At 51.2% G+C, this 22,139-nt stretch overlaps 21 protein-coding genes across 21 annotated transcripts; 13 read left to right on the forward strand and 8 right to left on the reverse strand.

Annotated features, from left to right (window-relative positions):
• Window positions 1-66: 66 nt before the first annotated feature.
• NEMAJ01_0360 (V-type H+-transporting ATPase subunit C) lies at window positions 67-1,188 on the forward strand (the record flags this gene model as incomplete). The annotated part of the gene is made up of 1 exon (XM_047914198.1): window positions 67-1,188. One exon carries the CDS (start codon window positions 67-69, stop codon window positions 1,186-1,188), a length of 1,122 nt encoding a protein of 373 aa, XP_047770155.1.
• Window positions 1,189-1,443: 255 nt separating this feature from the next.
• On the forward strand, window positions 1,444-2,391 carry NEMAJ01_0361 (uncharacterized protein; the record flags this gene model as incomplete). Its single annotated transcript, XM_047914199.1, has 1 exon — window positions 1,444-2,391. The coding sequence occupies one exon, from the start codon at window positions 1,444-1,446 to the stop codon at window positions 2,389-2,391; it is 948 nt and encodes a 315-aa protein (XP_047770156.1).
• Window positions 2,392-2,557: 166 nt separating this feature from the next.
• NEMAJ01_0362 (pyruvate dehydrogenase E1 component alpha subunit) lies at window positions 2,558-3,628 on the reverse strand (the record flags this gene model as incomplete). The annotated part of the gene is made up of 1 exon (XM_047914200.1): window positions 2,558-3,628. The coding sequence occupies one exon, from the start codon at window positions 3,626-3,628 to the stop codon at window positions 2,558-2,560; it is 1,071 nt and encodes a 356-aa protein (XP_047770157.1).
• A 53-nt stretch (window positions 3,629-3,681) lies between these two features.
• NEMAJ01_0363 (uncharacterized protein) lies at window positions 3,682-3,984 on the forward strand (the record flags this gene model as incomplete). The annotated part of the gene is made up of 1 exon (XM_047914201.1): window positions 3,682-3,984. The coding sequence occupies one exon, from the start codon at window positions 3,682-3,684 to the stop codon at window positions 3,982-3,984; it is 303 nt and encodes a 100-aa protein (XP_047770158.1).
• On the reverse strand, window positions 3,867-4,550 carry NEMAJ01_0364 (uncharacterized protein; the record flags this gene model as incomplete). The annotated part of the gene is made up of 1 exon (XM_047914202.1): window positions 3,867-4,550. One exon carries the CDS (start codon window positions 4,548-4,550, stop codon window positions 3,867-3,869), a length of 684 nt encoding a protein of 227 aa, XP_047770159.1.
• Window positions 4,551-4,630: 80 nt separating this feature from the next.
• On the forward strand, window positions 4,631-4,924 carry NEMAJ01_0282 (DNA-directed RNA polymerase II subunit RPB11; the record flags this gene model as incomplete). The annotated part of the gene is made up of 1 exon (XM_047914120.1): window positions 4,631-4,924. The coding sequence occupies one exon, from the start codon at window positions 4,631-4,633 to the stop codon at window positions 4,922-4,924; it is 294 nt and encodes a 97-aa protein (XP_047770077.1).
• On the reverse strand, window positions 4,925-6,265 carry NEMAJ01_0365 (translation initiation factor 2 subunit 3; the record flags this gene model as incomplete). Its single annotated transcript, XM_047914203.1, has 1 exon — window positions 4,925-6,265. One exon carries the CDS (start codon window positions 6,263-6,265, stop codon window positions 4,925-4,927), a length of 1,341 nt encoding a protein of 446 aa, XP_047770160.1.
• A 469-nt stretch (window positions 6,266-6,734) lies between these two features.
• Window positions 6,735-7,103, reverse strand: NEMAJ01_0366 (uncharacterized protein; the record flags this gene model as incomplete). Its single annotated transcript, XM_047914204.1, has 1 exon — window positions 6,735-7,103. The coding sequence occupies one exon, from the start codon at window positions 7,101-7,103 to the stop codon at window positions 6,735-6,737; it is 369 nt and encodes a 122-aa protein (XP_047770161.1).
• A 42-nt stretch (window positions 7,104-7,145) lies between these two features.
• On the forward strand, window positions 7,146-7,400 carry NEMAJ01_0283 (uncharacterized protein; the record flags this gene model as incomplete). The annotated part of the gene is made up of 1 exon (XM_047914121.1): window positions 7,146-7,400. The coding sequence occupies one exon, from the start codon at window positions 7,146-7,148 to the stop codon at window positions 7,398-7,400; it is 255 nt and encodes an 84-aa protein (XP_047770078.1).
• Window positions 7,401-7,550: 150 nt separating this feature from the next.
• Window positions 7,551-8,294, reverse strand: NEMAJ01_0367 (uncharacterized protein; the record flags this gene model as incomplete). Its single annotated transcript, XM_047914205.1, has 1 exon — window positions 7,551-8,294. The coding sequence occupies one exon, from the start codon at window positions 8,292-8,294 to the stop codon at window positions 7,551-7,553; it is 744 nt and encodes a 247-aa protein (XP_047770162.1).
• A 41-nt stretch (window positions 8,295-8,335) lies between these two features.
• Window positions 8,336-10,267, forward strand: NEMAJ01_0368 (fidgetin-like protein 1; the record flags this gene model as incomplete). The annotated part of the gene is made up of 1 exon (XM_047914206.1): window positions 8,336-10,267. One exon carries the CDS (start codon window positions 8,336-8,338, stop codon window positions 10,265-10,267), a length of 1,932 nt encoding a protein of 643 aa, XP_047770163.1.
• A 300-nt stretch (window positions 10,268-10,567) lies between these two features.
• On the forward strand, window positions 10,568-12,073 carry NEMAJ01_0369 (phosphate transporter; the record flags this gene model as incomplete). Its single annotated transcript, XM_047914207.1, has 1 exon — window positions 10,568-12,073. The coding sequence occupies one exon, from the start codon at window positions 10,568-10,570 to the stop codon at window positions 12,071-12,073; it is 1,506 nt and encodes a 501-aa protein (XP_047770164.1).
• A 9-nt stretch (window positions 12,074-12,082) lies between these two features.
• NEMAJ01_0370 (ribosomal RNA assembly protein) lies at window positions 12,083-12,913 on the forward strand (the record flags this gene model as incomplete). Its single annotated transcript, XM_047914208.1, has 1 exon — window positions 12,083-12,913. The coding sequence occupies one exon, from the start codon at window positions 12,083-12,085 to the stop codon at window positions 12,911-12,913; it is 831 nt and encodes a 276-aa protein (XP_047770165.1).
• A 26-nt stretch (window positions 12,914-12,939) lies between these two features.
• Window positions 12,940-13,266, reverse strand: NEMAJ01_0371 (transcription initiation factor TFIID subunit 10; the record flags this gene model as incomplete). Its single annotated transcript, XM_047914209.1, has 1 exon — window positions 12,940-13,266. The coding sequence occupies one exon, from the start codon at window positions 13,264-13,266 to the stop codon at window positions 12,940-12,942; it is 327 nt and encodes a 108-aa protein (XP_047770166.1).
• Window positions 13,267-13,278: 12 nt separating this feature from the next.
• Window positions 13,279-13,437, reverse strand: NEMAJ01_0284 (uncharacterized protein; the record flags this gene model as incomplete). The annotated part of the gene is made up of 1 exon (XM_047914122.1): window positions 13,279-13,437. One exon carries the CDS (start codon window positions 13,435-13,437, stop codon window positions 13,279-13,281), a length of 159 nt encoding a protein of 52 aa, XP_047770079.1.
• Window positions 13,438-13,454: 17 nt separating this feature from the next.
• NEMAJ01_0372 (DNA repair protein RAD51) lies at window positions 13,455-14,480 on the forward strand (the record flags this gene model as incomplete). The annotated part of the gene is made up of 1 exon (XM_047914210.1): window positions 13,455-14,480. The coding sequence occupies one exon, from the start codon at window positions 13,455-13,457 to the stop codon at window positions 14,478-14,480; it is 1,026 nt and encodes a 341-aa protein (XP_047770167.1).
• Window positions 14,481-15,281: 801 nt separating this feature from the next.
• Window positions 15,282-16,061, reverse strand: NEMAJ01_0373 (ribosome biogenesis protein NSA2; the record flags this gene model as incomplete). Its single annotated transcript, XM_047914211.1, has 1 exon — window positions 15,282-16,061. The coding sequence occupies one exon, from the start codon at window positions 16,059-16,061 to the stop codon at window positions 15,282-15,284; it is 780 nt and encodes a 259-aa protein (XP_047770168.1).
• Window positions 16,062-16,074: 13 nt separating this feature from the next.
• NEMAJ01_0374 (DNA helicase MCM8) lies at window positions 16,075-18,012 on the forward strand (the record flags this gene model as incomplete). The annotated part of the gene is made up of 1 exon (XM_047914212.1): window positions 16,075-18,012. One exon carries the CDS (start codon window positions 16,075-16,077, stop codon window positions 18,010-18,012), a length of 1,938 nt encoding a protein of 645 aa, XP_047770169.1.
• Window positions 18,013-18,305: 293 nt separating this feature from the next.
• On the forward strand, window positions 18,306-18,812 carry NEMAJ01_0375 (uncharacterized protein; the record flags this gene model as incomplete). The annotated part of the gene is made up of 1 exon (XM_047914213.1): window positions 18,306-18,812. One exon carries the CDS (start codon window positions 18,306-18,308, stop codon window positions 18,810-18,812), a length of 507 nt encoding a protein of 168 aa, XP_047770170.1.
• A 205-nt stretch (window positions 18,813-19,017) lies between these two features.
• Window positions 19,018-19,530, forward strand: NEMAJ01_0376 (uncharacterized protein; the record flags this gene model as incomplete). The annotated part of the gene is made up of 1 exon (XM_047914214.1): window positions 19,018-19,530. The coding sequence occupies one exon, from the start codon at window positions 19,018-19,020 to the stop codon at window positions 19,528-19,530; it is 513 nt and encodes a 170-aa protein (XP_047770171.1).
• Window positions 19,531-19,579: 49 nt separating this feature from the next.
• Window positions 19,580-21,772, forward strand: NEMAJ01_0377 (protein transport protein SEC23; the record flags this gene model as incomplete). The annotated part of the gene is made up of 1 exon (XM_047914215.1): window positions 19,580-21,772. The coding sequence occupies one exon, from the start codon at window positions 19,580-19,582 to the stop codon at window positions 21,770-21,772; it is 2,193 nt and encodes a 730-aa protein (XP_047770172.1).
• Window positions 21,773-22,139: the final 367 nt, after the last annotated feature.

The raw sequence follows: 22,139 nt of genomic DNA on the forward strand, positions 1-22,139 counted from the left end.
TCATAACCCAGAGGTTGTAAGTTCGAGCCTTACCGGTGCTATTTTTTTTCGGGTTTATTTTTGCCCATGCACATATTTGTTTCGCTTCCTGTTGATGAGCCCGTCTCCGAAGATGTTCTGCTTTTCAACGTCAGAAAGGGCCTTGGCTCTTTAGGAAAGGACTGCGACCTGCTCTCCCTCCCAAAAATAGAAAGTGAGTCTATAGACTGTCTGTTTGAAGCCGAGGAAAGAACCATCACTATTGAGCGTCTTTTAGAGGATGTAATCCGGAAATATCACGCCTCGTACTTTGCTCTAGCCGGAGCCGCGCTCACCGACAGCGTAGTGCTGGGAAAAAGCTTCGACCACTTCCTAAAGTCGTTCACCTGGGACGACGCAAAGTACCCACTCTGCTGCAGAATGTCGGAGCTGCTGGGGAAAATGGAAAGCGAGGTTTCGGACTCCATAGACGCGCTGAAGAAAAAGGAGAAGACATACCTTGACGAAAAAAAGCGGAGTGCTTCGGTGGCACATCCGGAGGTGGAGAGAAAAATGCACGACGTAGATCTCGACGAAATTGTGCACACAGACAACGAGGTGCTCTGCGCGCCCTTTCTCAAAAAGTACTACATTGGCGTGTACGGAAAGCTGCGCGACAGGGACGTGGATGCGCTTTCCAAAATAGACGGCCTGTTTATAGAGTCTGGAAAGCTTGTGGAAAAGTGTGCGGACGGAGAGATCTATGTTTCTCTGGGCCGGAACGACATTGAAGAAGAGATCACGCAGCAGGTCGAGAAGAGCGGATACATTGTGCGGACACCGCGCCTCACAAAAGAGCAGTATCTTCTGAAAAAGGAGGAGCAAGGCGAAATTGCGCAGCAGCTCAAAGAGACAGAGTGCACGTACGAGCGGCTGATTCTGGGCCGCCTTCCTCGGCTGTACATCCTCCTCCTGCACGTCAAGCACATTGGGCTGTACATTGAGTCTGTTCTTAGGTACGGCCTTCCCTCCAGCTTCTGCTTTTTTATTCTCGAGAACAAAAGCACCGCGAAAGTTATACAAAAGTGGAAAAAGCTGGCCGCCTCTTGGAAATACTCCGATCGGCTCTCTGCAGTTGAAAAAACAGCAATTTCCAAGGACAACGAGTCTCTGCACGACTTTGTTTATAAACTGATCGGATGCTTTAATCTAGACAAAAACAAGGAATAAAAGCTGTTTCCGGCCTTGCTTTGCGCGCAGGGCAGCTGGGCCTCCCTCGCGCTTTTGCGGCAGGCGGCCGTGCGCGGCAGCCGCAGCGTTTTCTGCAGAATCTGTTTAGGCCCTTGGCGGACAGACGCATTGGTTCCTTTTTTTCTTTTTCTGGCCTGACTTTGGGTGATTGCGCACATCTATTTGTCTGTTGTAAAACCAAAATAAACTGCTCCGATTAAGTTGAATAAATAGAAAGTGAAACCTATTCCAGGCATGCATAAAACAGTGTATGATATAACAAAACAGCAGTTGGAGAAATGCAAAACGCTTATAGAGAGCGCGTGTCTCCGGAAAAGGAACCTACCTGCGCATGCCCATGCGGCAGATCCTGCGGCCTCTGTGCAGCCTGCAAAGGCCAAAGAGCCCGGCAGCCCTGAGGACATTTCGTGCCGGATATGCTATTCGTACGAAAATCCAGTCGGGTCTGTGACGGACCTGGTGAGCCCGTGCGGGTGCAAAGGCACCATAAAGTATGTGCACAGATACTGCCTGCGCATATGGCGGTTCAAGGGCAAGATGGTGAAGGACATAAAGGTGTGCGAGCAGTGCTTCTGCGAGTACAAGGTCGACGACGAGAGGAGAGTGGGGCAGGCAGTGGTTTTGTTTGCGGCGGCCCTTATCATGATGTCTCTTCTGGTGCTCACAAGCATATTTGTGTCTTCCTCTGCAGACACAATAAAATTCATTGCAAATGACATATACACGTACATGTACGGAAACACGCGAATGGTCTCGTTCGACAAGCCCATAATCATATGCAACATGGACGCGGTTCTGGCGCTGAAGAACAGCCAAAACCCAGCGCGGAGCGCGCGCTACTCTCTGCACAGAATACAGGCCCCGAGCGAAGAGGCCGGCCACTTTGCCTGCATAAAGAAAAAATACATATACACGATGAAGAACCTGCATCTGATCGACCTGGAAAACTGCGGCTCCTTTACCTCGGTGGCCGCGCTAGGCTTTGCATACACAATTGCCTTTGAAGACACTCCTATTTTGTTCGTTAACTTCGTGCTTTCCTTCTGGCGTGTCATATCGTTTGATAAGCTGGTCGACTGGTGCCTGTACGGCATAGTCATTCTTTACATATACACCAAAATGTTTGCAAAAATACACAAGTACATTGACAACTATTTCATGTACATGGCAAATATATACTAGCATGCTGTAAAAAAAAGCATAATAGAATGTAAAATAAATGTACGGATTTAAAAAAGCATTTGGACAAAAATATTCTGCAGCCGCACGGAAGCGCGCAGGCGAAAGCCAGGGCCGTGCTGCTTTGCTACATGCAAAATAAAACAGAAAGATTTATTGTCTGTCCAGGCTAGGCCAGTATGTCCGTGGCAAGGTCTGAAAGACTGCATCGTGGAGACTGGGCGGCCACCGCCTTGATTTTTTCCATTTCGCTGCGCGCAGCCTCTGCCAGCTCTTGGACAGCCGCGTCTGCGTCGTCGCCCATGTACTTTTTGATGCACTCGACAGAGTCTCTCCCCTTGTGCGCATTTACCTCCTCAGGGGTTCTGTAGCCTGTGAACGCGTCTGTCATGGAGTGCCCGTTGTACCGGTATGTTGCGCACTCTACAATGATTGGGCCCTTGGTCAGAGCGTGCTCCCTTGCATACTTAAAAACAGAAGCCACCGCAAACGCGTCGGTGCTGTCCAGCAGAATCCCCGGGACAAACGAGAACCGGTTGTATATCCTTGTCGAGGCGCTTGACCTGGAAATTGGCGTGCCCATCCCATACTCGTTGTTTTCGCACAAAAAGATAATAGGAAGCTTCCACAGAGCCGCCATGTTCAAAGACTCGTACAGCTGGCCCTGGTTGGCGGCGCCGTCGCCGAAGGCTGCCACAGTCACGTTTTTGCAGCTGAAGGTCTCCCAAACGCGGTTCGTCCACTCTCCAACCACCTGTGTTGTCTCGGCCGGCCTCTTGCCCAGAGGGCTCTCTAGCACAGACCGGTACTTCTCGGCAAAGGCTGCGCCCAGGCCCAGCGAAATCTGAGCCCCGACAATGCCGTGCCCACCCAAAAAGTTTCTGCCGTAGAGGTGCATGGAGCCTCCCTTTCCGCGAGAGCATCCCTCAACAGACCCAACCTGCTCGCAGACTATTTCTTTGGCGTCTAGCCCCGACACCAGCGCAAACGAGTGGCATCTATAGCTTGTTATAAGAACATCTTCCGGGCCAAGGGCCAGCTCAATGCCTGCCGATATTGCCTCCTGGCCTATTGCCAGATGGCAAAACCCTCGGATCTGGCCTTCCTTGTACAGGTCGCTCAGAATCATTTCCATGTGGCGTATTCGAAGCATGGTCCTGCAGGCTGAAGCCGCCTGCTCCTTTGTGTACTCAGCATCTTTAGGCCCATCATCAAGAAGGTGCAGCTCATACTTGTGCATAAACAAACAAGAAAATTTGGGCTATTATAGGAATTTGAACATCAATATTCCAAATGCGGGCAAAGCGCATTTTCGCAGACAAAAGCATGCACAGGCAGCCTCCCAGGCGTGCCGTGCGATTTACGCCTGCGCGCACGAGACCAAGTAAAACAAGCAAATCAAGAGCCCTTCGGGGGCGTGCGCACACATACACATATGGGTGTTTATTTCTTGGCCTGGTGTGCCGCAGCAATGCCTTTTACTTTTCTATGTGCTCCGGCGTGGCCACAGGCTTTTGGCTTTCCGGGGCTCTGAGGTTTCTAAGCTGCCCGGATACGGCCCGGAATGCCCTGCACAGATACATGTCGCCTAGCTGAATAACCTTGCGCGGCTCCTGGGCCTTGTTTTTCTTTCCGCTCTTCTTGGTTTTTTCAGCGCCCTTTCCAGGGCCCACAGGCATGCACACTCTAAGCGCGTCGAAAACAACGAAGCAAAGCACAAAGGTCAGCAGCAGCGAAAAGCCGGAAGGCATGGACACGTGTGCTCCGCCCTTTCTTCCTGCCCTGGCTGTGTAATTCTCCATGAAGTGCGGGGGCGCCTCGTCAAGAATCCAGTTGTACGCCGCTCTTAGATTTGGCTGGGTCAGTATCTGGTACCCGTTCACTATGATGGTTTTGGCCTCGTTTTCCGAGAGCCCCTGCCCGATCGGCATTTCCTTCTTCTTTGTTTTTGATATGTAGCAGGCCTTTATAAGCTGCGCGTGCTTCTTTGCAAGGTCCTGCTTCTTTGCGCCTCTGCCCACATCGAACAGCGAAAATATTGTAGAGTATCCTGCCTTCTGCAAAGTGACTATATATGCAGCGACATGGTCTATGTCCTTGGGCGCAATGCACATGCAAGCACACGCAAACAGCGCCAGCACTCCCAGTACTCGAGTATTCATTGCGCAATAAAAAATAATTGAATTAAATCCACAGAAATACGGAGAACAGACAGCATTTATTCTCTAATTGAAAAAATTTCATGGATACTCTGCAGACCCAGAAAATAGTAATCACAGAGGACAAAACAGCCAATTCGATAGAAATGAGCATACGAGACGAAGACCACACGCTGGGAAACGCCATTGTATCAGAGCTGCAGACCACCGAAGGCATTGCATTTGCTGCATATAAGATACCCCACCCACTGCAGAACATACTAAAAGTAAAGGTGACCGCCGAGCAAGGCCAAGAAAGGCCGGTCGAGTTTGTAAAGGCATGCTTGGACAGCCTCATCAGAGACTGCGACACCATGCTATCCCGGGTGTACAGATAGTTAGTCGTATAAAATAGGCAGGCCGGTTCCGCTTTCTATGGTCCCGGCGCCCACCAGCCTCCAGTGGCCTCTTAGCTTTCTAGATATGCTGAGCGTGGTGCCTATCTCGGCACAGATGGGCGTGGCCAGCACAAAAGACGCCTCTGCGCCCTTTGTTGCTGTTATCTGGATGCGGCTTGAGCTGCTGCCTATGTTTATGAGAAGCTGCTCCTTTACGGCCAGCGGCTTGCCCAGCGCAGGCGTCTCTGCAGTGAGCTTTTCAAACAGATGGTACTTTATGGACATTTCCCTGTAGACCTCCGGGAGCGTGTCGGGCCTCCCCAGAACCTGCCCAACCAGCTTGTCTCCTCTGCAGAAGAAAGGGTCCAGCTCCGTTCCGATGCCAACCAGCCCGCCAGGAACCGCCACCTTAAGCATGTTTGCTTCCGCAAATAAAGATACGATTTTTGTTCGAACAGGCTTGCACGTTAGCCTTCCCTGCACTTTTTCCAGAATGCCCGGGCGGATTTCCAATGTCTCCCCTGCTTGCAGATACCCCCTAGTTAGGCACCCTCCAATGACGCCGCCCTTGTAGTTTGAGGGCTTGCACCCAGGCTTGTTTATGTCGAAAGACCGGATGACCTGAACCTGGGGAGCCTCGGTGTACTCTCTCTGTGGCACGGGGATGTAGTTTACAATGTAGTCCAGTATGGCGTCCAGGTTGCATCCAATCTGCGCAGACGTAGGTATGATTGGGGCGTTTTTGGCGGAGGAGTCCTTTATGAAGTTCTCTATTTGGTCGTGGTTTTCAAGGGCCTGCTCCCGAGTGAGCAGGTCTACCTTGTTCTGCAAAATAATCACTTTTTCCAGCTGGACAACATCAATCGCGTTCAGATGCTCAACCGTCTGCGGCTGCGGGCATTGCTCGTTCGAGGCAATGATCAAAATGGCAGCGTCCATGATCGCAGCACCTGTAAGCATTGTGTCCATAAGAACCTCGTGCCCCGGGCAGTCGACAAAAGAAACGTGTCTCTCTAGAACAATTGTTCCCGTGCAGTCTTTCGTCCGGCAGGCCTTTGGGGGCTTTTGCCCGCTTGACGTGGAAATATAGCACTCTGGGCGCTTGCACAGCCCCCCTGTGCACTTGTATATTTTTGCATTTGCATACCCAAGTTTAATTGTTATGTTTCTTTCCAGCTCGCTTTTAAACCGCACAGTTTTTATTCCGCTTATTGCCTTGACAATCGTCGACTTTCCGTGAGCCACATGCCCTATCATTCCTATGTTAACGGTTGCCTGATTTTTCATAATCTCTTGGCTAATTGGCCCAAGCTCTATCCCTTCTACAACTGTTTTGTCCATAAAATAAAAAAGGCATATTCTTAAATATATGTTAGGCCGCAGCAGTGTAGACGCATACTGATAGCTTCCAGCATGCAGAACAGCTGGCCTGCCAAGCAGGTTCAAGCACGCGTCCTTACAGCAGCGGCAGCACAAAACTAGAATGGATCTTTTATCTTTTATCAGTTTGTTTTCAAAGCGTGTGTATCTAGAGCAGGACTCTGCTCTGCGAAAAAAATAGCCTGCAAAACCGCGTTACCAAGGCCAAGCGAGTTTTCTGCCAGAATGCACCAATGCGCTACATGCCTCCCTATACTTGCCCCGCGGGCACTCCAGCGAAAGAACGTCGCATGCTTGCCTGTCATTCGGCCTGCGCCGCCTTTAAGCAGAATGTGTCAGACGGCGCATAGAAGGGAAGCTGCGGGTTGTCGCGCGCGTGCGGGCAAGATACATATGAAAAAGCATTCTGTTGATCCGTCGTTTTGTGCAATCATTCTGATGAGAGCAATTCTAGTGCTTGTTCGTACGAGAACGCACAGACAGTCTCTGCGAGTAGAACCGGGCACTCCTGCTTTTCTTCCGACAGAAGCCTCCCTACAACCAGAAGACGCGGTGTTTCTTCCACCCTGTTCTTTTTTATCAACCTGGCAGACACTTCGCTCGGGATGCGCTCTAGATTCAGTATCCCATTTCCAGAGACGTCTTTGGCAAGATACTTTGTCCGGGTTATTCTTCGCACAATCACCACTTTAAAAATCCCCTCCTCAGTTCGTTTCCCGTGTAAAAACTCTATGTTTATGTAGGGCAATATCTCGCTCTCGTCAATTTTGCTAATGCTTCCATATGTTTCTCCCTCCATATCGACTTGGCTTAACTTTCTTGTTTTTACATTTATTTATTTATGCTGATTCTTTGCAGGCTTTCAAGAGCTGTTACAGGCGCGCTTGCCGAGTACGCCGAGTTCCTGGGCGCGATGTCCGTGCAGGAGGCCCAAAACATACTAGGCATTCCGGAAAGCCAGCAGCTTGCAGCCGCCTGCATCAAAAAGCGCGCCGAGGCGGTGCGGGCAAGCAACAAAAAGGCTCTTCCATCGGCCGGATACATACTGCAGAAGATATGCGGAGCAGAAAAGGTTCTGCTCCGAGAGATTGAATAGCGCGCCTTTGCACTTTCCTGCGCACGCCGCAGACAGGTGGAAAACACTCGCGCAAATTCAAAAGAGATGCATGCATATTTATTCACATTACAGCATGCATTAAATGTGCGGGTTAATTACGGAAATAGCGCGTCCCATGCAGAAGAGGCATCAGTTTAGAAGCAGATATTTGGTGTGGCCCACTTCAAAGTCCTCTCGCATGTGCACCTCTTTGATTTCAAAGTAGTTTATCATTATAGTAAGCACAGCCCCAACATACGCAATGTTGGAGTCTGGAAGCAAGTTGTGGGGCATGTAGGCTGTGAAGTACTTGGGAAACTGGACCAGGCGGTATCCGTCCTCTGCAACGTCCTCTAGCGGGTCCTCTTCCGGCACGAAAGCAACGTTCCGCCCGAGAAGCTCCGCAGTTGCCTTTTTGACCAGCTCTGGGTCTCCCTTTATGTGCACATTCGCAGTCTTTTCTTTATAGACAGGCTCGTGCAGCATGTCGAGCATTTTGTCTACGAACACGTCGTATGCAGACACGCCGGTGTACGAGTGTGCAGTGATCAAGCTGCACTTGTATACGAGGTCAACCGACCAAGACACGCAGTTGTCTGGGCCGTTCTCTATGCTGATGGAGATAAGGCTTTGCACCCCCAGGGCAAGAGACGTGGACACAGAAGAGTACATGACAGACATAGACTCGAGCTGGGAGTTCTCAAAGAAGTATCCGGAGATTTTGCGGATTGTGCTCTTATCAATGTTGCTGTTTACCAAAATGAACATGTGCAGCTTCCCATCAAAGTGCTGCAGCACTTCTTCCTTTGTGCACTCTACAAATAAAACGCCAGTCGAAAACACCTTGTATTTGCCTGTTCCATTGATTTCAACTATTATGACTTCTGGCTCCATTAGAAACAAATAAAAAGAAAAAATTTTTGGGGAAAGCTAATATGGTGAGCGAATTCAGAGAGAGCAGCGCGGATAAATCATCCGAAAAACCCGGAAAAGAGCAGGTAGAAGAGCATGTTTCAGAGTTGGCGCGCGATGCGGAAGCGCATTCAGACAAAGACTCCGAAAGCGACCTCTCTATGGACGAGGATTTGACTGACACAGAAAATAACGAAGATGGCGCCGATAAGAAAAAAGGAGAAAAACATGAAAATGAAAGGGGGGCGCAGAACAATGCAATTGGCGAACAAAATTATGCTTCTTGGCAGGGGTACACCTCCGGAGCAGGACGGCCCGGCTTTGGAAGGGGCAACCCGCAGATGCAGAAAACTCCTATGTATGCGCCGCCAACAAGGACCGCCCGGCCGTTCAAAAGCCCGATCACCTTGCAGACGTTTTCTACGCTAGTGATGCTTACTTTTTTCGGGCTCAGTATATACATTCTATTGACCACAGCCTTTAAAGGGAGCGACTCCGGGGCAAGCGAGGCATACTTGAAAAAACATATAAAGGACCTGCAGGGGAAGTACGGGAAGGTGTCTCCAAACGACTGCAAGCAGGGCGTGTATTTTGGGCTGGACAACGAGTTCAACGGATATGCCCGAGTGGTGCTGCCGTGGGTTTTTAGAGAGGCGCTGGGCACCAGCTTGGACGACGATGAAGCTGATAACCTGGGCCCGAAGAACGGCAACTGCTTGGAAAAGAACTTGCTGGTCTATGGAATGCCGGGAACAGGAAAGTCGTTTTTTGCCCGTAAGATATTTCTGCACTTGGCTCTGAACATACAGGGAGAAAAGCTGAAGAAAAAGTACGGGCTTAGAGAAATTTTCATAAACATGGAGGACGGGATGCGCGATATTGTGAAGGAGTTGTACGAGTGCAACGACGCAATCGAAATGTATCACATAAACTCGGGAATGTTTTTGACCTCGCTGGTGGGAGACTCTGAGAAGTCTCTGCGCACGTTTATGCAGTTCATAGACTGGAGGCAGAAGACCATTCCGGTGCTTATATTCATGGACGAGGCAGATGTGCTGCTGGGAAACAGAAGGCAGGCGCGGAGCGGAGGCGAGGAGGTTTCCACAAACCTGAAGAATAGCTGGCTGACCTGGATGGACGGGATCGACACAGACGAAAACAAGAAGGTGTTTATAATAGCAGCAACAAACTTCTTTAACAGAATAGACCAGGGTGTTAAAAGAAGATTTGGGTCCCAGCTGGGTATTTCAACGCTTTCGACTAGAGAAAGAAAAGAAATAATCCAAAAAACGCTAGTGGCAAGCTCGACGATATGCGTTTCAAAAGAAGAGATGGCGAACATCATAGAAAAGACCAAGGGCTTCTCTGCTTTTGTGCTTACGAACATAATCCACGAGATGGCCAACATCAAAAACGCCAAGAAGCGGCCTGTTGACTACAAAACAGTGATGAATGCCATAAACAGGAACCGTGCTAGCGTGGACACAGAAGAGGCTGAAAGAAAAGAGGCGGAGGCGATTTCCAAAAAGCACTCGCTTCCAAACGACGGGAGCATGTCGTCTCCAACAAGCACTACTTCAACCCTGTCCTATGATTCACAAAAGCACTCAATTCCCATCACGAAGGAAAAGATGACGAAGATAGAAGACTGCATGCACATGATGACAGACAAGGCCATAAAAGAAAAGAACGCCCTAAAGAATATCTTGTCGCATCTTGAAAACAGGCGCAGGGCAAACATGGGCGACGACGAAGAGGAATTCGACACTGACGCAGAGGGCTTGAATGGCAGAAATAAGCCTGAATGCGAAGACTCAGAGGATGAGCTGGAGGCGGAAAAGCTGAGAAGAGAAGAGGAAGAGAACGAAAAAGAAAATAGAGGAAGCGCACAGAATCCAGAGGATGGCTGGCTTGGTAGGAAACTCGCCAATATTGTTGCGCAGATTACTGGCTAAGCCAAAAACATGATGCGCCTGCATAAGGTTTATATAGATCAATGGCGTTTGGCTAGATTGCAGCTTGTACTTTGCATGCGGATAGATAGAAATATATCTCAGATATAAAAGCCAAAAATGTTCAAATAAAAATCCATCAAGTATGTGTGGCCGGCCAGTTTTTGTGACCAAGCGTGCAGGGAAAGGCACCCTGCCAGGAGCGCGCCCAGGCTGTGCGCATGCCACATGCATGCTGCACTTATTGGAGGGCGGCGTTTTGTTTTGTTTCAGCATACATATAGTTTCGAACGCGGTTTGAGCATGCAACTAGACAGTGTTAGTGGAAGCTTGCAAGCGTCGCCAGTAGTAGCGTCAAATGTGCTTGGGCCCAGCCTGGCTCTAAAAGAGCGCCCGCCGGCTGGTCCAGAAGGGCTAGACGCTCGGCTCCGGCCGGAGGGTGGAAAAGCCTTGCACTTTTTAAGAGAAAACGCGCTTCGAGTCACCGTGGCATGCTTTTTTGTTGTGCTGGGAATAACCTTCTACCTTTTCATGACGGCCAAGCACATAGGCGTGTTCCCCACGCAGTCTGCGTGCATATGCTGCGTTATTGCGTGCCTGGCCAGCATTTTCTGGTCTTTCCACATACTTCCCCTTGACGTGACCGCGCTCCTTCTGATCCCCGTGGTGGTCGCATCCAACACGCTGGCGCCAGGCATGCTGGCGAGTTCTCTGGTTGTTCTCCGCATCCTAGTGTCTCCAGTGGTCCTTCTTCTAATGGGCAGCTGCCTTCTTTCCGTGTACTTTGAAAGCAACGGGGGCGCCAGGCTGGTTCTCCCATACCTGATTTCCAGCAGCGGGCCGCAGTCAACGCTGTTCAAGAGCATGCTTCTGTCGCTGACGCTTTCCTCTGTAATGTCCAACGTAACCGCGCCCATAATAATCATGTCTGTGCTGCAGAGCACCATGAAGGTGCCAGACCCCTCGGTTGTGATGGGCATTGCAATGGCCTCAAACATTGGAGGGATGATTCTGCCAATAAGCAGCCCGCAGTCGATTTTGGGCGCGGCCATTATAAAAGTGTCCTGGGCGCGGTGGCTCTTCATCTCTGTCCCCACCGCCGCCGCGTGCTTTGCCTTTGTGTACACGCTAATAGTCAGCTACTTCCCGAAAAAGCAAGAAGGCTCCGGCACGCCTGTTGTTATGCACGAGCAGGGCGCCTCAAACAAAAAGCTGATAGTTGTCACCGCAATGTGCATTCTGTGCTGGGCCATTCCCTCCCTGTACCGGAAGCTGCAGTGGGTGTACGCCCTGCCGGTGTGCGCTCTTCTAATAGCAAAGAGCGCCCGCAAGGCGTGCAACCGCAAAACCCTGGAGGTGCTGTCTATTGCAGTTGCCGGGACTTCCATAGGGAAAGGCATAGAAAGAACAAAAATGCTGGAGGGGATGATTTCCAGGCTTTTGATTGGCAGCAAGGAAAGAAGCCTGCTTTTTCTGGTGATCGGAACCTCTTTTATCATGCTTTTTGTTTCCTGCATAGTGTGCCACACAGTCAGCGCCGTTGTTCTCCTGCCTATTTTTGAAAAAATAGGGATGTTTATAGGCCGGGAAAAAATAATCGTTGGCGTGGCCTCTCTTGTCTGCTCGTGCGGCATGGCCTTCCCCTCAAGCGGATTCCCAAACATCATTTCCAGCTCGGCCAAGTCTCCAAGCGGGAAAAGGCTGATCGACCTCAAAACCTTCATTTTTGTGGGCAGCGTCTCAACAATCGGGTGCTGGATCTTTATTTTGACGGTGTCCCTCACGTTTATGACGCTGGCAAACTTTTAAAATTTTCACATGGCCGTCCAGCACGAAAGGCAGAAAAAAGAGGAAAAGCACACAGACATAGAAAACTACAAAATGGAGCCGTTCACTGAAAAGGGGCTAAAGCCGTTTTTGGAGGAGAGCGCCTTTGAAGTGATGTTCCCAAAGCACCGGGAAAAATACATCCGGGACACAGAGGAGTACATAAAAAAGGCGCTTGCGCAGAAAAAGCTGCTGCTGTCTGTGGACTACCACGAGCTTGTTCTAAAGGCGGAGACAACCGCGCACACCAGGGACCCGTACTGCATCATACAGGGGCGGGACTGTCTGAAGCTGCTGAGCAGGGGTGTGCCTCTGGAAAAGGCCATTAGAGTTTTTGAAGAGGGCATCACCTATGACATCATTCCCATCAATGTTTTCACGCGGAACAAGGAGATCTTCCTGAAGAGAAGAGAAAGGCTTCTGGGCCCGAAGGGAAACACGATAAAGTCGCTGGAGCTGCTGACAGACTGCTACATTCTCCCGTACGGAAACACGGTCAGCGCGGTCGGCCACTACAAAAGCCTGAAGGAGGTCAGAAACGTGGTTGTAAAGTGCATGCAGAACATCCACCCTATATACGAGATAAAGCGCCTAATGATACGAAGAGAGCTGGAGAAGGACCCGGCCCTAAAAACAGAAAACTGGGAGAGGTATCTTCCACAGTATAAGAAGACGCACAGCAAGAAGAAAAAGACGGTGCAAAAGCGCGAGAAGCCCGAGGGAGGCATGTTCCCGATGCAGGAGGAGAGAAAGGAGGACACGGAAATGCGAACCGGATGCCGCTCCTCAAAGACCCGCAGAGAGAGTAAAAAAGAACAATAAACAGAGAAGAGACATTTCATATTTACTTAGAAGAAGTACGAGGGCCGGGAGATGCTGACCCCGCACTCCTTAAGCGCGTTCTCCACGTCAGTGAGCGTGAGCGTGAGCTTTTTCTCCTTTGGCGCCTTCTTCTCCTTGAGCGACGCGCGCTTTGCAATTTTGTGGTATTGGTACGCGCATGTGGCGACGTCTGTTATGAGCTTCTGCGCTATGAGCGAGACAAGCTTCTTTATCTTGGGGTCGTCGGTGGTCAGGCCCGCCTTGGTGAAGCAGTAGTCCAGCACAACGTCTGGAATCAAGGGAATGAAAGAGTCGAGCCCTTCGTTTATCTTGTTGAATGCACTGTCGTCCATAAAAGAAAAAAACTAGAGGATTCTTGAACCAAGTGCGGGGGCGAGGGCGCTGACCATATCTATGCTGTCTCCCCACTTGAGCACGTTCTCCCGCCGCTTCTCCAGCTTTGTAGACTCGTCGCTTATTTTTGCGCTCATCTCGTCTTGCGTAACACTTTGCAATATAAACATGCGCGCATAGATTTTTTATGTCTTTATTAGAAAAAGAGAACGACATATTCGAAGAAGCGTCTGGCGAAGCACACCAAATAGACTACACTCCCATCGAGGTGCTGAAGGAGGGTGGCATATCGCCTGCGGACATATCGAAGCTCATTGAGTGCGGGTTCCGGACGGCGGAAAGCATAGTCTATGCGCCCAGGAAGAAGCTCATGAACATAAGAGGCTTTGCAGAGGCAAAGGTTGACAAAATCATCAAGGAAGCCAGCCGGTATGTGGAAATCGGGTTCCAGACGGCAGACGCCATCCACCAGAAGAGGCTGCAGATGAACATGATCACCACGGGGTCTGCCGAGCTGGACAAGCTGCTTGGCGGGGGGATCGAGACCAGGTCTATAACCGAGCTGTTTGGCGAGTTCAGAACCGGAAAGACCCAGATGTGCCACATGCTTGCGGTGACCTGCCAGCTGCCCATTGAAATGGGGGGCTGCAACGGAAAGGCCATATACATAGACACAGAGAACACGTTCCGGTCAGAGCGGCTCATTGAGATTGCCAAGAGATACGAGCTGGATCCGGCGGAAGTGCTGTCAAAGGTGTCTGTGGCCAGGGCGTACAGCGCAGACCACCAGACAGACCTGGTCAAGCAGGCCAGCGGGCTTATGGCAACCGGCGAGTACAGGCTTCTCATTGTGGACTCCGTGATTGCGCACTACAGGACAGACTATGCTGGAAGAGGAGAGCTCAGCGCGCGCCAGATACACTTGGGCGTCTACCTGCGGTCTCTAATGCAGCTGGCCGACGAGTACAACGTGGCCATTGTCATCACAAACCAAGTTGTTGCCACGGTGGACGGAGCGGCAGCCATGTTTGGAGGAGACACGAAAAAGCCAACAGGCGGGCACGTGCTAGCACATGCCAGCACAACCCGGCTGTATCTGAGAAAAGGCAGAGGCGACCTCCGTATCTGCAAAGTGTACGACTCTCCGTCGCTTCCTGAGGCAGAAGCCACCTTCCGAATCATAAAGGAGGGCATTTCCGACGCGGACGAATAAACAACAAGCGCCTGGCGCAATTGAAACTGCGTGTGTTTTATGTTGAGTCAGCTCTCTGCGCTTTTTTATTGAGGGGTCGCAGGCCCCCTCGGCTTCATCTTCATCTTTTATGTTCATCTCTTATGTTCAGCCCGCATGCTTGCACTGGCTGCGCGGCAGGCCACAGTGGGAAAAGGCTGGCTCTTTCGGGCTTTTTCTGAAATAAAAAGTCATTGCTGATTTGGGCTGGCTGGGAGGGCGCACTGCGTTTTTATTTTCAAATATCCGAGAACAGAGAGAAGCCTGCGGGTGCGCTTTGCAAAAAGACAGAATCTGCGCCGCCAGCATGCACATGGCAGCGGCGCTAAATGCGAGAAGGCTGTGCTTGCTGGAAAGTAGCAAGTGCCTGTAGGCAGCCCCGTCCGCCCGCAGCTACAGCGCAATATTATTGAATGATGCTAATTTATTTCTTTTGTGGCGAGCTTCTGCTCGGCCCTGCAGCTCTTGCGCCGCGGCGAGAAAGATAAAGCACGCCGCGGGCACCTGCACTTTAATATTAATAAGCCATCTTGGCAAGCTCCAGAGGAAGCTTTTTCCCCTTGGCATACGCAGCTTGCAATGTGAGCTTTCTATAGCGCCGTTGTTAGAAGCCAGCGCTGCAATCCGGCCCATGTGGCCAGCGATGCCAAAGACACCCAAGGCTGCTCTGGCAAAATCTACTCAGAAGCTGCGCGCTTCTGCTCGGCGCACCTCTATAGCGAATAGCATGTGGGCTGCTCATATGGAGTTTGTTTCCGGCCGTGTTTGGCAGGCCTCCGCGAACTACACCAAAAGTATTCCGTTTACGCACCCATCGTTTTCTGGGTTGTTGGTTATCTGCGCGTACTTCCCCCATATAATTCTTCCAGACTCCGAGACCATTCCGAGCGCGCTGGTGTTCACCTCTATTATGGTTCCCTTGGTGAGGAGGCCGAGCGTTGTCATCAAGTGCGAGTTCGGGTTCTGCTTGACCCCCATAATAGGCAGAAGGAATGTAGACTTCATCTCGGGGTGCGTTATGTTGGCTGACTTCATACGCAGCCCTGTTGGCCGCACAAACCGCTCAAACTTTGGCGGCTTTCGGGTGAAGCCCTCGCCCACAAAGCACGGCTTTGTGACAACCCTTTTCCACTGGTTTCTCTGCCTCTTTCCGGTCTTCATGACCTTGAACGCCTCTGCCTCGGATATTCCTCTTACCTGCGGGACTGGCACGTTGTACTTTCCAGCCTTGTTCTGCCTCTGCTCCTTCAGCTGGGTGGTTATGGCTTGTATGGCCGCCTGCTTTTCCCTGTCCAGCAGGTACGCGGGAATGGCGCCGTCTGCGATCTCCTCCTGCGCAACCTTCTTCTGCTTCCTCTCTGTCTGCAGCTTCTCTTTCTTCAGCTGGATCTTCTCTTTTCTTCGCTTGTCGTGGAAGATTATGGCCTTTCTTCCATACAGCTCCTTCGCCATCTTAGACAGCCTCTTTCCGGCCCTGGCCTCGTACTTCTCTTTTCTTACAGCATAGTCTTCTCTTCTTCCAGACTGCTTAATTGCCTCTTCAACGTAGTTGTGCTGTGGCATAAAAAATTTACAAATGGAGTATGCCCGACTATATTTCCAAGGAAAAGAAGAAATACCAGGACTTGTGGAAACATTCTATACGTCGATGCAGAAAAAGCTCCGGGCCGGAGCCATTTCCGTCAGCGACATAGAAAGCGGCCTGGAAGTAGACATGTTCTACCTTGAAAAGCATCTAAAAGAAGTAACCTCCTTTGGGATAGACCATTTAAGAGCTGCCCTTACCCGGATCGTGCAGCAGGCAAAGGGCGTGCTGGCGAAAGCCCACATCAAAATAGTGCCTTTTCCAGAGCCGGTTCCGTTTTCTACGCTGAGGCACTCCTCGGTCGGCCGCGTGTTCTCCCTCGTGGGCGTCGTGTCCAAAATAGAAAGCGCAAAGCCCATTCCTATTTCGGTTAGGTTTATGTGCAACAAGTGCAACGCCGAGATAGAGCACATGCCCCAGTGCGGGCTTATGGAAAAGCCCGAGCAGTGCATTTCGCCTTGCAAGTCAAAGTTTTTCACTCTTCTGGCGGACTCCCCCAAGAACGTCTTCAAAGACCACCAGAGAGTAAAAATCCAGGAGCTGTTTCTCACCGAGATAGAGAGGCGGAAGGCCGGCTCCATAAACTGCATACTGGAGCAGGGCCATGTGAACACGCTTCTTCCCGGAGACGCGGTGCACGTGCTTGGCATGGGCGTGGCGGAAGATAGCGCAGGAGACGGGTACACCGTGGGCATAAAGGCCAACAACATAAGCTTTCTCAAGCAGAAGGACATGCAGAGCCAGTGTGTTTTCTTGCCTGCAGACATCCAAGAAATAAAGGCGCTCTCCAGGACAGAGGGCGTGGTGGACGCTCTGGCAGAGGCTCTTTTTGGCGAGATTGTTGGACACAGCGCGCTAAAAAAGGGCATTCTTATGTCTCTGGTGGGGGGCTCCTACAAGAAGCACAAAAGAAAAGAGATCCACCTGGTTGCGATAGGCGACCCCGGAATGGGAAAAAGCAAGCTGATCCGAATCGCGTCAGAGATTCTCCCGCGGAGCAACTACATCTGCGGAGCCACAACGACGCCAGGCGGGCTGGGCCTCACGATGCAGTCTGGGTCAAGCGGCGAGTTCACGCTTGCAGCTGGCGCACTTGTTCTGAGCGACCTGGGGCACTGCTTTGTGGACGAGCTGGACAAGCTGAACAGCCCGCAGGTTTTGTTTGAAGCGATGGAAAGCGAAGAAGTCACAATTGCCAAGGCAGGGATTGTCTGCGCAATGCCTGCCAGAACGTCGGTGATCGCAGCCGCCAACCCTCTGTGCGGAAGGTACCGCAAGGACAAAACGCTGGCTGAAAACCTAAACCTGCCGGACGAGTTCCTGTCTAGGTTTGACCTCATATTTGTCATGCTGGACGAGGCCGGCGGGGCGGAGCATCGAAGCATTACCCAGCGCATACTAGAGCAAGGCCCCAGCGAGGAGAGCTCGCAAAAAACACCCAGGTGCCTTGCGCAGAAGTACATACAGTACGCAAGAGACCAGGTCAGCCCTGTTCTGTCCTCAAGCGCAAAGGAGTCTGTGGTCGCGTTTTTCACGACGATCAGGCAAGAAAAGGTCTACAAAGGCCGGATACTGCCCCAGCCGCTCACCCCGCGCGTGGTCGACTCTGTGGCGCGCATTGCAGAGGCTCTGGCAAAGCTGCACCTGCGAAAAATCGCCACAAAGTCGGACGTAGAGCATGCCATTGAGATAATAACCGTGGACAAAGCGCAGGTGCAGAAAAAGCCCGCAAGGAAAGAGCCGCCGCACGCTGCACTTATGCGCCGGATCCAGGAAACGCAAAGCTCCGAAATATCCGAAAAAGACGCGCAGGCTTTGGGCGAGTCGCTGGGGCTGGACAGAGAGCTGGTCAACCGCCTTATATACAAGTTCAATCAGGAGGGGCTTCTCATTAAAAAGGGAGGAGGCATCTACAGGATAAAGATGTAGAGCCCCTCTCCGGCAGATGTGCGGGCGCATAAAGCGCTGCTGGCCTATAAATGCACCCTGCCATGCACGCCCAGAATGTCTGGCGTGCTGGAGGCAGGAGGCTTCGTGCAAATAAATACCCACGCACCCATGCGCATTTTCTTCTTTGCGAGCAAAGGGCTGGCACGCCCCCTTTGGCGCTGCCAGAGATTCCGGGCATGCCAAACTCCGGCCTGGCATGCAGCTATCACAAAAACACGCCTAACAAAAGTATAAAACTTTCAGCAAAAATATTCTTTTACAAACATACAACAATGTCGGACTTGCCATACTACTGCCATGTATGCGATATGGTTATATACATTGAAGACCGGCTAGAATGCCCGCAGTGCCGAGAGTCGTTTTTGGAGGTCCACACCGAGGACGTGGACGATGAAGAAGAGGAGGCCGCGCCGGTTTGTGTGCGCACATTTTTGGGCTTCCCATTTTTCGGATGCGGCAAAAAGCAGTCTTCCTCGAGAAGGCACAAGTCGATTTCCTCGGACAGGAGAAACTACGCGCTTGGCCCGGAGCTGGACGACATAATAACCAGGCTGCGCGACGAAATGGGCGCGGAGGAAAACCCAGCAACAGACGGGCAGAAGCTAAGCCTAGAGCCAGTTTTTCTCACCAAGAGCGACGTTTGCACAATATGCCTCGGGTCCTTTGAGGAGGGAATGGAGGGGTCCAAGTTTCCATGCTCGCACTTTTTCCACCAGGAGTGCACAAATGCGTGGCTCAAGCTGCAGTCGGACTGCCCGGTGTGCCGAAAGCCTTTGTAGCCAGCGGCACGCTTTCACTAAACACAAAAGTAAACCAAATATCTGCCTCTGCCCTTGAGCTCTGCGGGATTTCTCTGGGCTCCAGGCCCAGTAGGCCGCGGCAGGCATTTCTAAAAAATAAATATGCACAGGCCTGCCCAGCACTCTGTGATCGCATCATTTATGATATGGAAATGCGCAGTAAATTCCAAAAAATATTCGCAAAATGGAAGACCAAAAGAAGTCTGCGGAGCTCTGCGAAGAAGCATACTGCGCCCTGCTCATTCGGAAAATCAACGAGCGCAACGAGCTAATCTCGGTGCAGGACATCAAGAAAATCGACAAGGCGCTAGACTTGGTCATTATAGACCCGTACATGCGCATACAGAAGATGCAAAGCCATCTGAAAGACGTGAAGTTTTTTCACATTATGCCTAAAAAGCCGTCAAAAATGGATCGGAGGACCGAGCGGCTGGGACAGCCGAAATGCAAAAGACTCTGCACGGAAGCAGAAAGGGCCTCCCCAAAGCTTTTTTCATCTGCTGCCTTGAACAACAACGACTACCAGTGCATGCAAAGGCATCTGAAAAGCGAAGATATGTACAGAAGAGAGATTGAAAAAAACAAATGGGTGCTGGAAGAACTGAAAAAAGAGACGTCTGTTCCAAGAGGCCCGCACACGCTGTACCTTTTGCTTGTGGAAACAGAAGAGCTCTTTCTTCCGATTAGCCTGTGCTGATTCATATCGCATAAATTAACAGAATAAATTATTTGTTTTATTTATTTGAATGGAAGAAGCAATTAGGAGCGTGGAAGAGAAAGAAGGCGTTCGCCTCACTTGGAACACCTTCTCAAACATAAAGTCCGAAACTGCGAAGAACATTATTCCTTTGGTGTGTCTGTACAAGCCGCTGCACGGGTACCACAACGACTCGCTTTTGAAGGTAGGGTACGGGGCCGTTCGATGTGCACGCCCTGATTGTGCGAGCGTGCTGAGCCCGTACTCGTCTTTGGACTTTGGGTCCAAGCACTGGGGATGCATCTTCTGCGGGCGCATGAACATGCTGCCTCCGCACTACAGAGACATCTCAGCAGAAAACCTTCCGTACGAGCTGTTTGGAGACAACAGCACCGTGTTCTACAAGGGCACCCAAGTGTCTGGGTACAAAAGAGTCTATTGGTTTGTTATCGACGTGTGCAGCTTTGACGAGGAAAGGCACCTTCTCCTGAAAGAGGGCCTTCTCACTGCGCTGGAAAGCCTGGGCGAGGACGACCACATTGGAATAATTCGGTACAGCGCAAACATAGAAATAATCAGCCTGGAGAATCTGGAGGTGCGAAAGCTGCACGTGTTCCCTGCTGTTGACTACACAGTGGCTGTGCTGCAAAAGGAGTTTGTTGCGCCTGGAAACAGCATCTCGCCACTGTCCAAGTTTACGCGAAGAAAGGGGGACTGCCTGCAGCAGGTACAGCAGATTTTCAAGAACCTGCAGATAAACGCGTTCCCCGTGCCCACCATGGAGAGGCCCAAGCGGTGCACAGGCAGCGCCATCCAGCTGGCCAGCAGCATTGTGCAAAGCACGTGCGCAGAGGGCACAGGCCACATACTTCTGTTTACCCAGGGGCCCTGCACATACGGGCCGGGCGCGATATCCTCGATTAGCCTGAAGAATTCGCTGAGAATACAGAACAAGGACTTCTCCAAGCTGTTTACAAAGGAGTCGATATACGAGACCATCGCGAACAACATGGGGTCTCGGGGGCATGTGATCGACATCATTGCTGCCGGAATTGACGACTTTGGGTTTGCGGAGATGCGGAGCCTGATTGAGAAAACCGCTGGAACCTCTGTGTTTGCAAGAGACTTCAACCCGTACATCTACAAAGAGTCTATCAAGCGAATGTTTGCAAAGGACGCGGCAGAAGGCGCCGCAATGAAGCGGGTGTTCGACGTGCGCACAACAGCCAAGGTGACAAAGGGCTACCAAATCAAAAACACGCTGGGGCACGGGTTTGAGCAGAGCGCAGACAAGAAGCAGAACTATGTGTGGAGGCAGGGGTCGCTTTTTGACAGGTCCACAAGCGCCTTTGTGTTTGAGCAGACCAGCGACGCGCCTGCCGGCGCATCTGTGCACGTGCAGATATGCACCAAGTTTATAGACAGCAACGGCGAGTCCTACGAAAGAGTCACCACCATTGCAAGGTCGTTTGGAAACTCGTCAAACCTGGGCCAGCTGATTCTGGGCTTTGACCAAGAGGCAGCGTGCGTGTACAAAGCCAAAGAGCTTTCTGTGAACGCGGACAACGGAGACGGGGTGGACGTCATTCGCCAGGCAGACCGGTGCCTTATCCGGTTTATGCAGCGGTTCTGCCAGTTTGAAAAAGACAGCGCAAGCACCATACGGGTGCCGCCCTCAATGTCCTTCTTTCCCGAGTTTATGTTCTTCCTCCGAAGGCTCCCTGCGCTGCACACAGACGGGCTGAGCTTGGACGAGGTTGCGTACCAGCGAACAATTCTGCTGACCGAAGGCTCTTCGTCCACCATGTGCATCATCCGGCCCTCTTTGGTGGCCTTCCACTACACTGGAGAGAGGTCTCCCGTTGAGCTGGACTCGAGGTCTCTAAAGCAGGACGTGGCGCTGCTTGTGGACACCTTCCACGATGTGGTTATATGGTACGGCGAAAACATCGCCTCGTGGATAAAGGCAGGCATAAAGGAAAACCCCGAGTACTGGTTCTTCAAGGACATGCTAGAATCGCTAGAGAAAGAAGCAAATGAAATTGTTGAGAAAAGGCTTCCTGTTCCCAAGCTGACAAAGTGCGATCAGTACAGCTCGCAGGAGAGAATTCTGCTGTGTAAAGTGAATCCAGCGTCGTCAGTTGCAAACAGCGTGTCGGGGGAGGGGCAGACAATTGTAACAGAAGACATAGACTTTGCCAGATTCTATGAATATTTGATAAAACTTGTGGTTTCTACATAATAAATCTATGCTAAAATCAAACAGATGTGTGCGTTTTTGGGCGCACTAAGCGCGCGGCAGCATGGTTGCCCATATTTGGAAAGCCGCCCACTTGGCAGGCGGGCGCCTTTGCCCTTTCTGGCGCGCAGCAAGCAGCGCATGGTACAAATAAAAAGTGGCAGTTCTGGTTTAAACTGTTTAAAGCGCATGCGCTTGTGTTGTGCAACAAAAAGAAAACTGGCCAGCAGAAGTTTAATTTAAGCAAGCGGCACGCAGGCCGCTATAACAGTTTGTGGCGAGACACCAAAATCTGCGGGCACTGAAAAAAGCCGCGCGCCCAGGCAAGCTGCAGGAGAACAGAAAGCACGCACATGGCCTTCTTTTCGCA

This window comes from Nematocida major (assembly GCF_021653875.1).
Source record: "Nematocida major strain JUm2507 chromosome Unknown 2438, whole genome shotgun sequence".
NCBI lineage: Eukaryota > Fungi > Microsporidia > Nematocida > Nematocida major.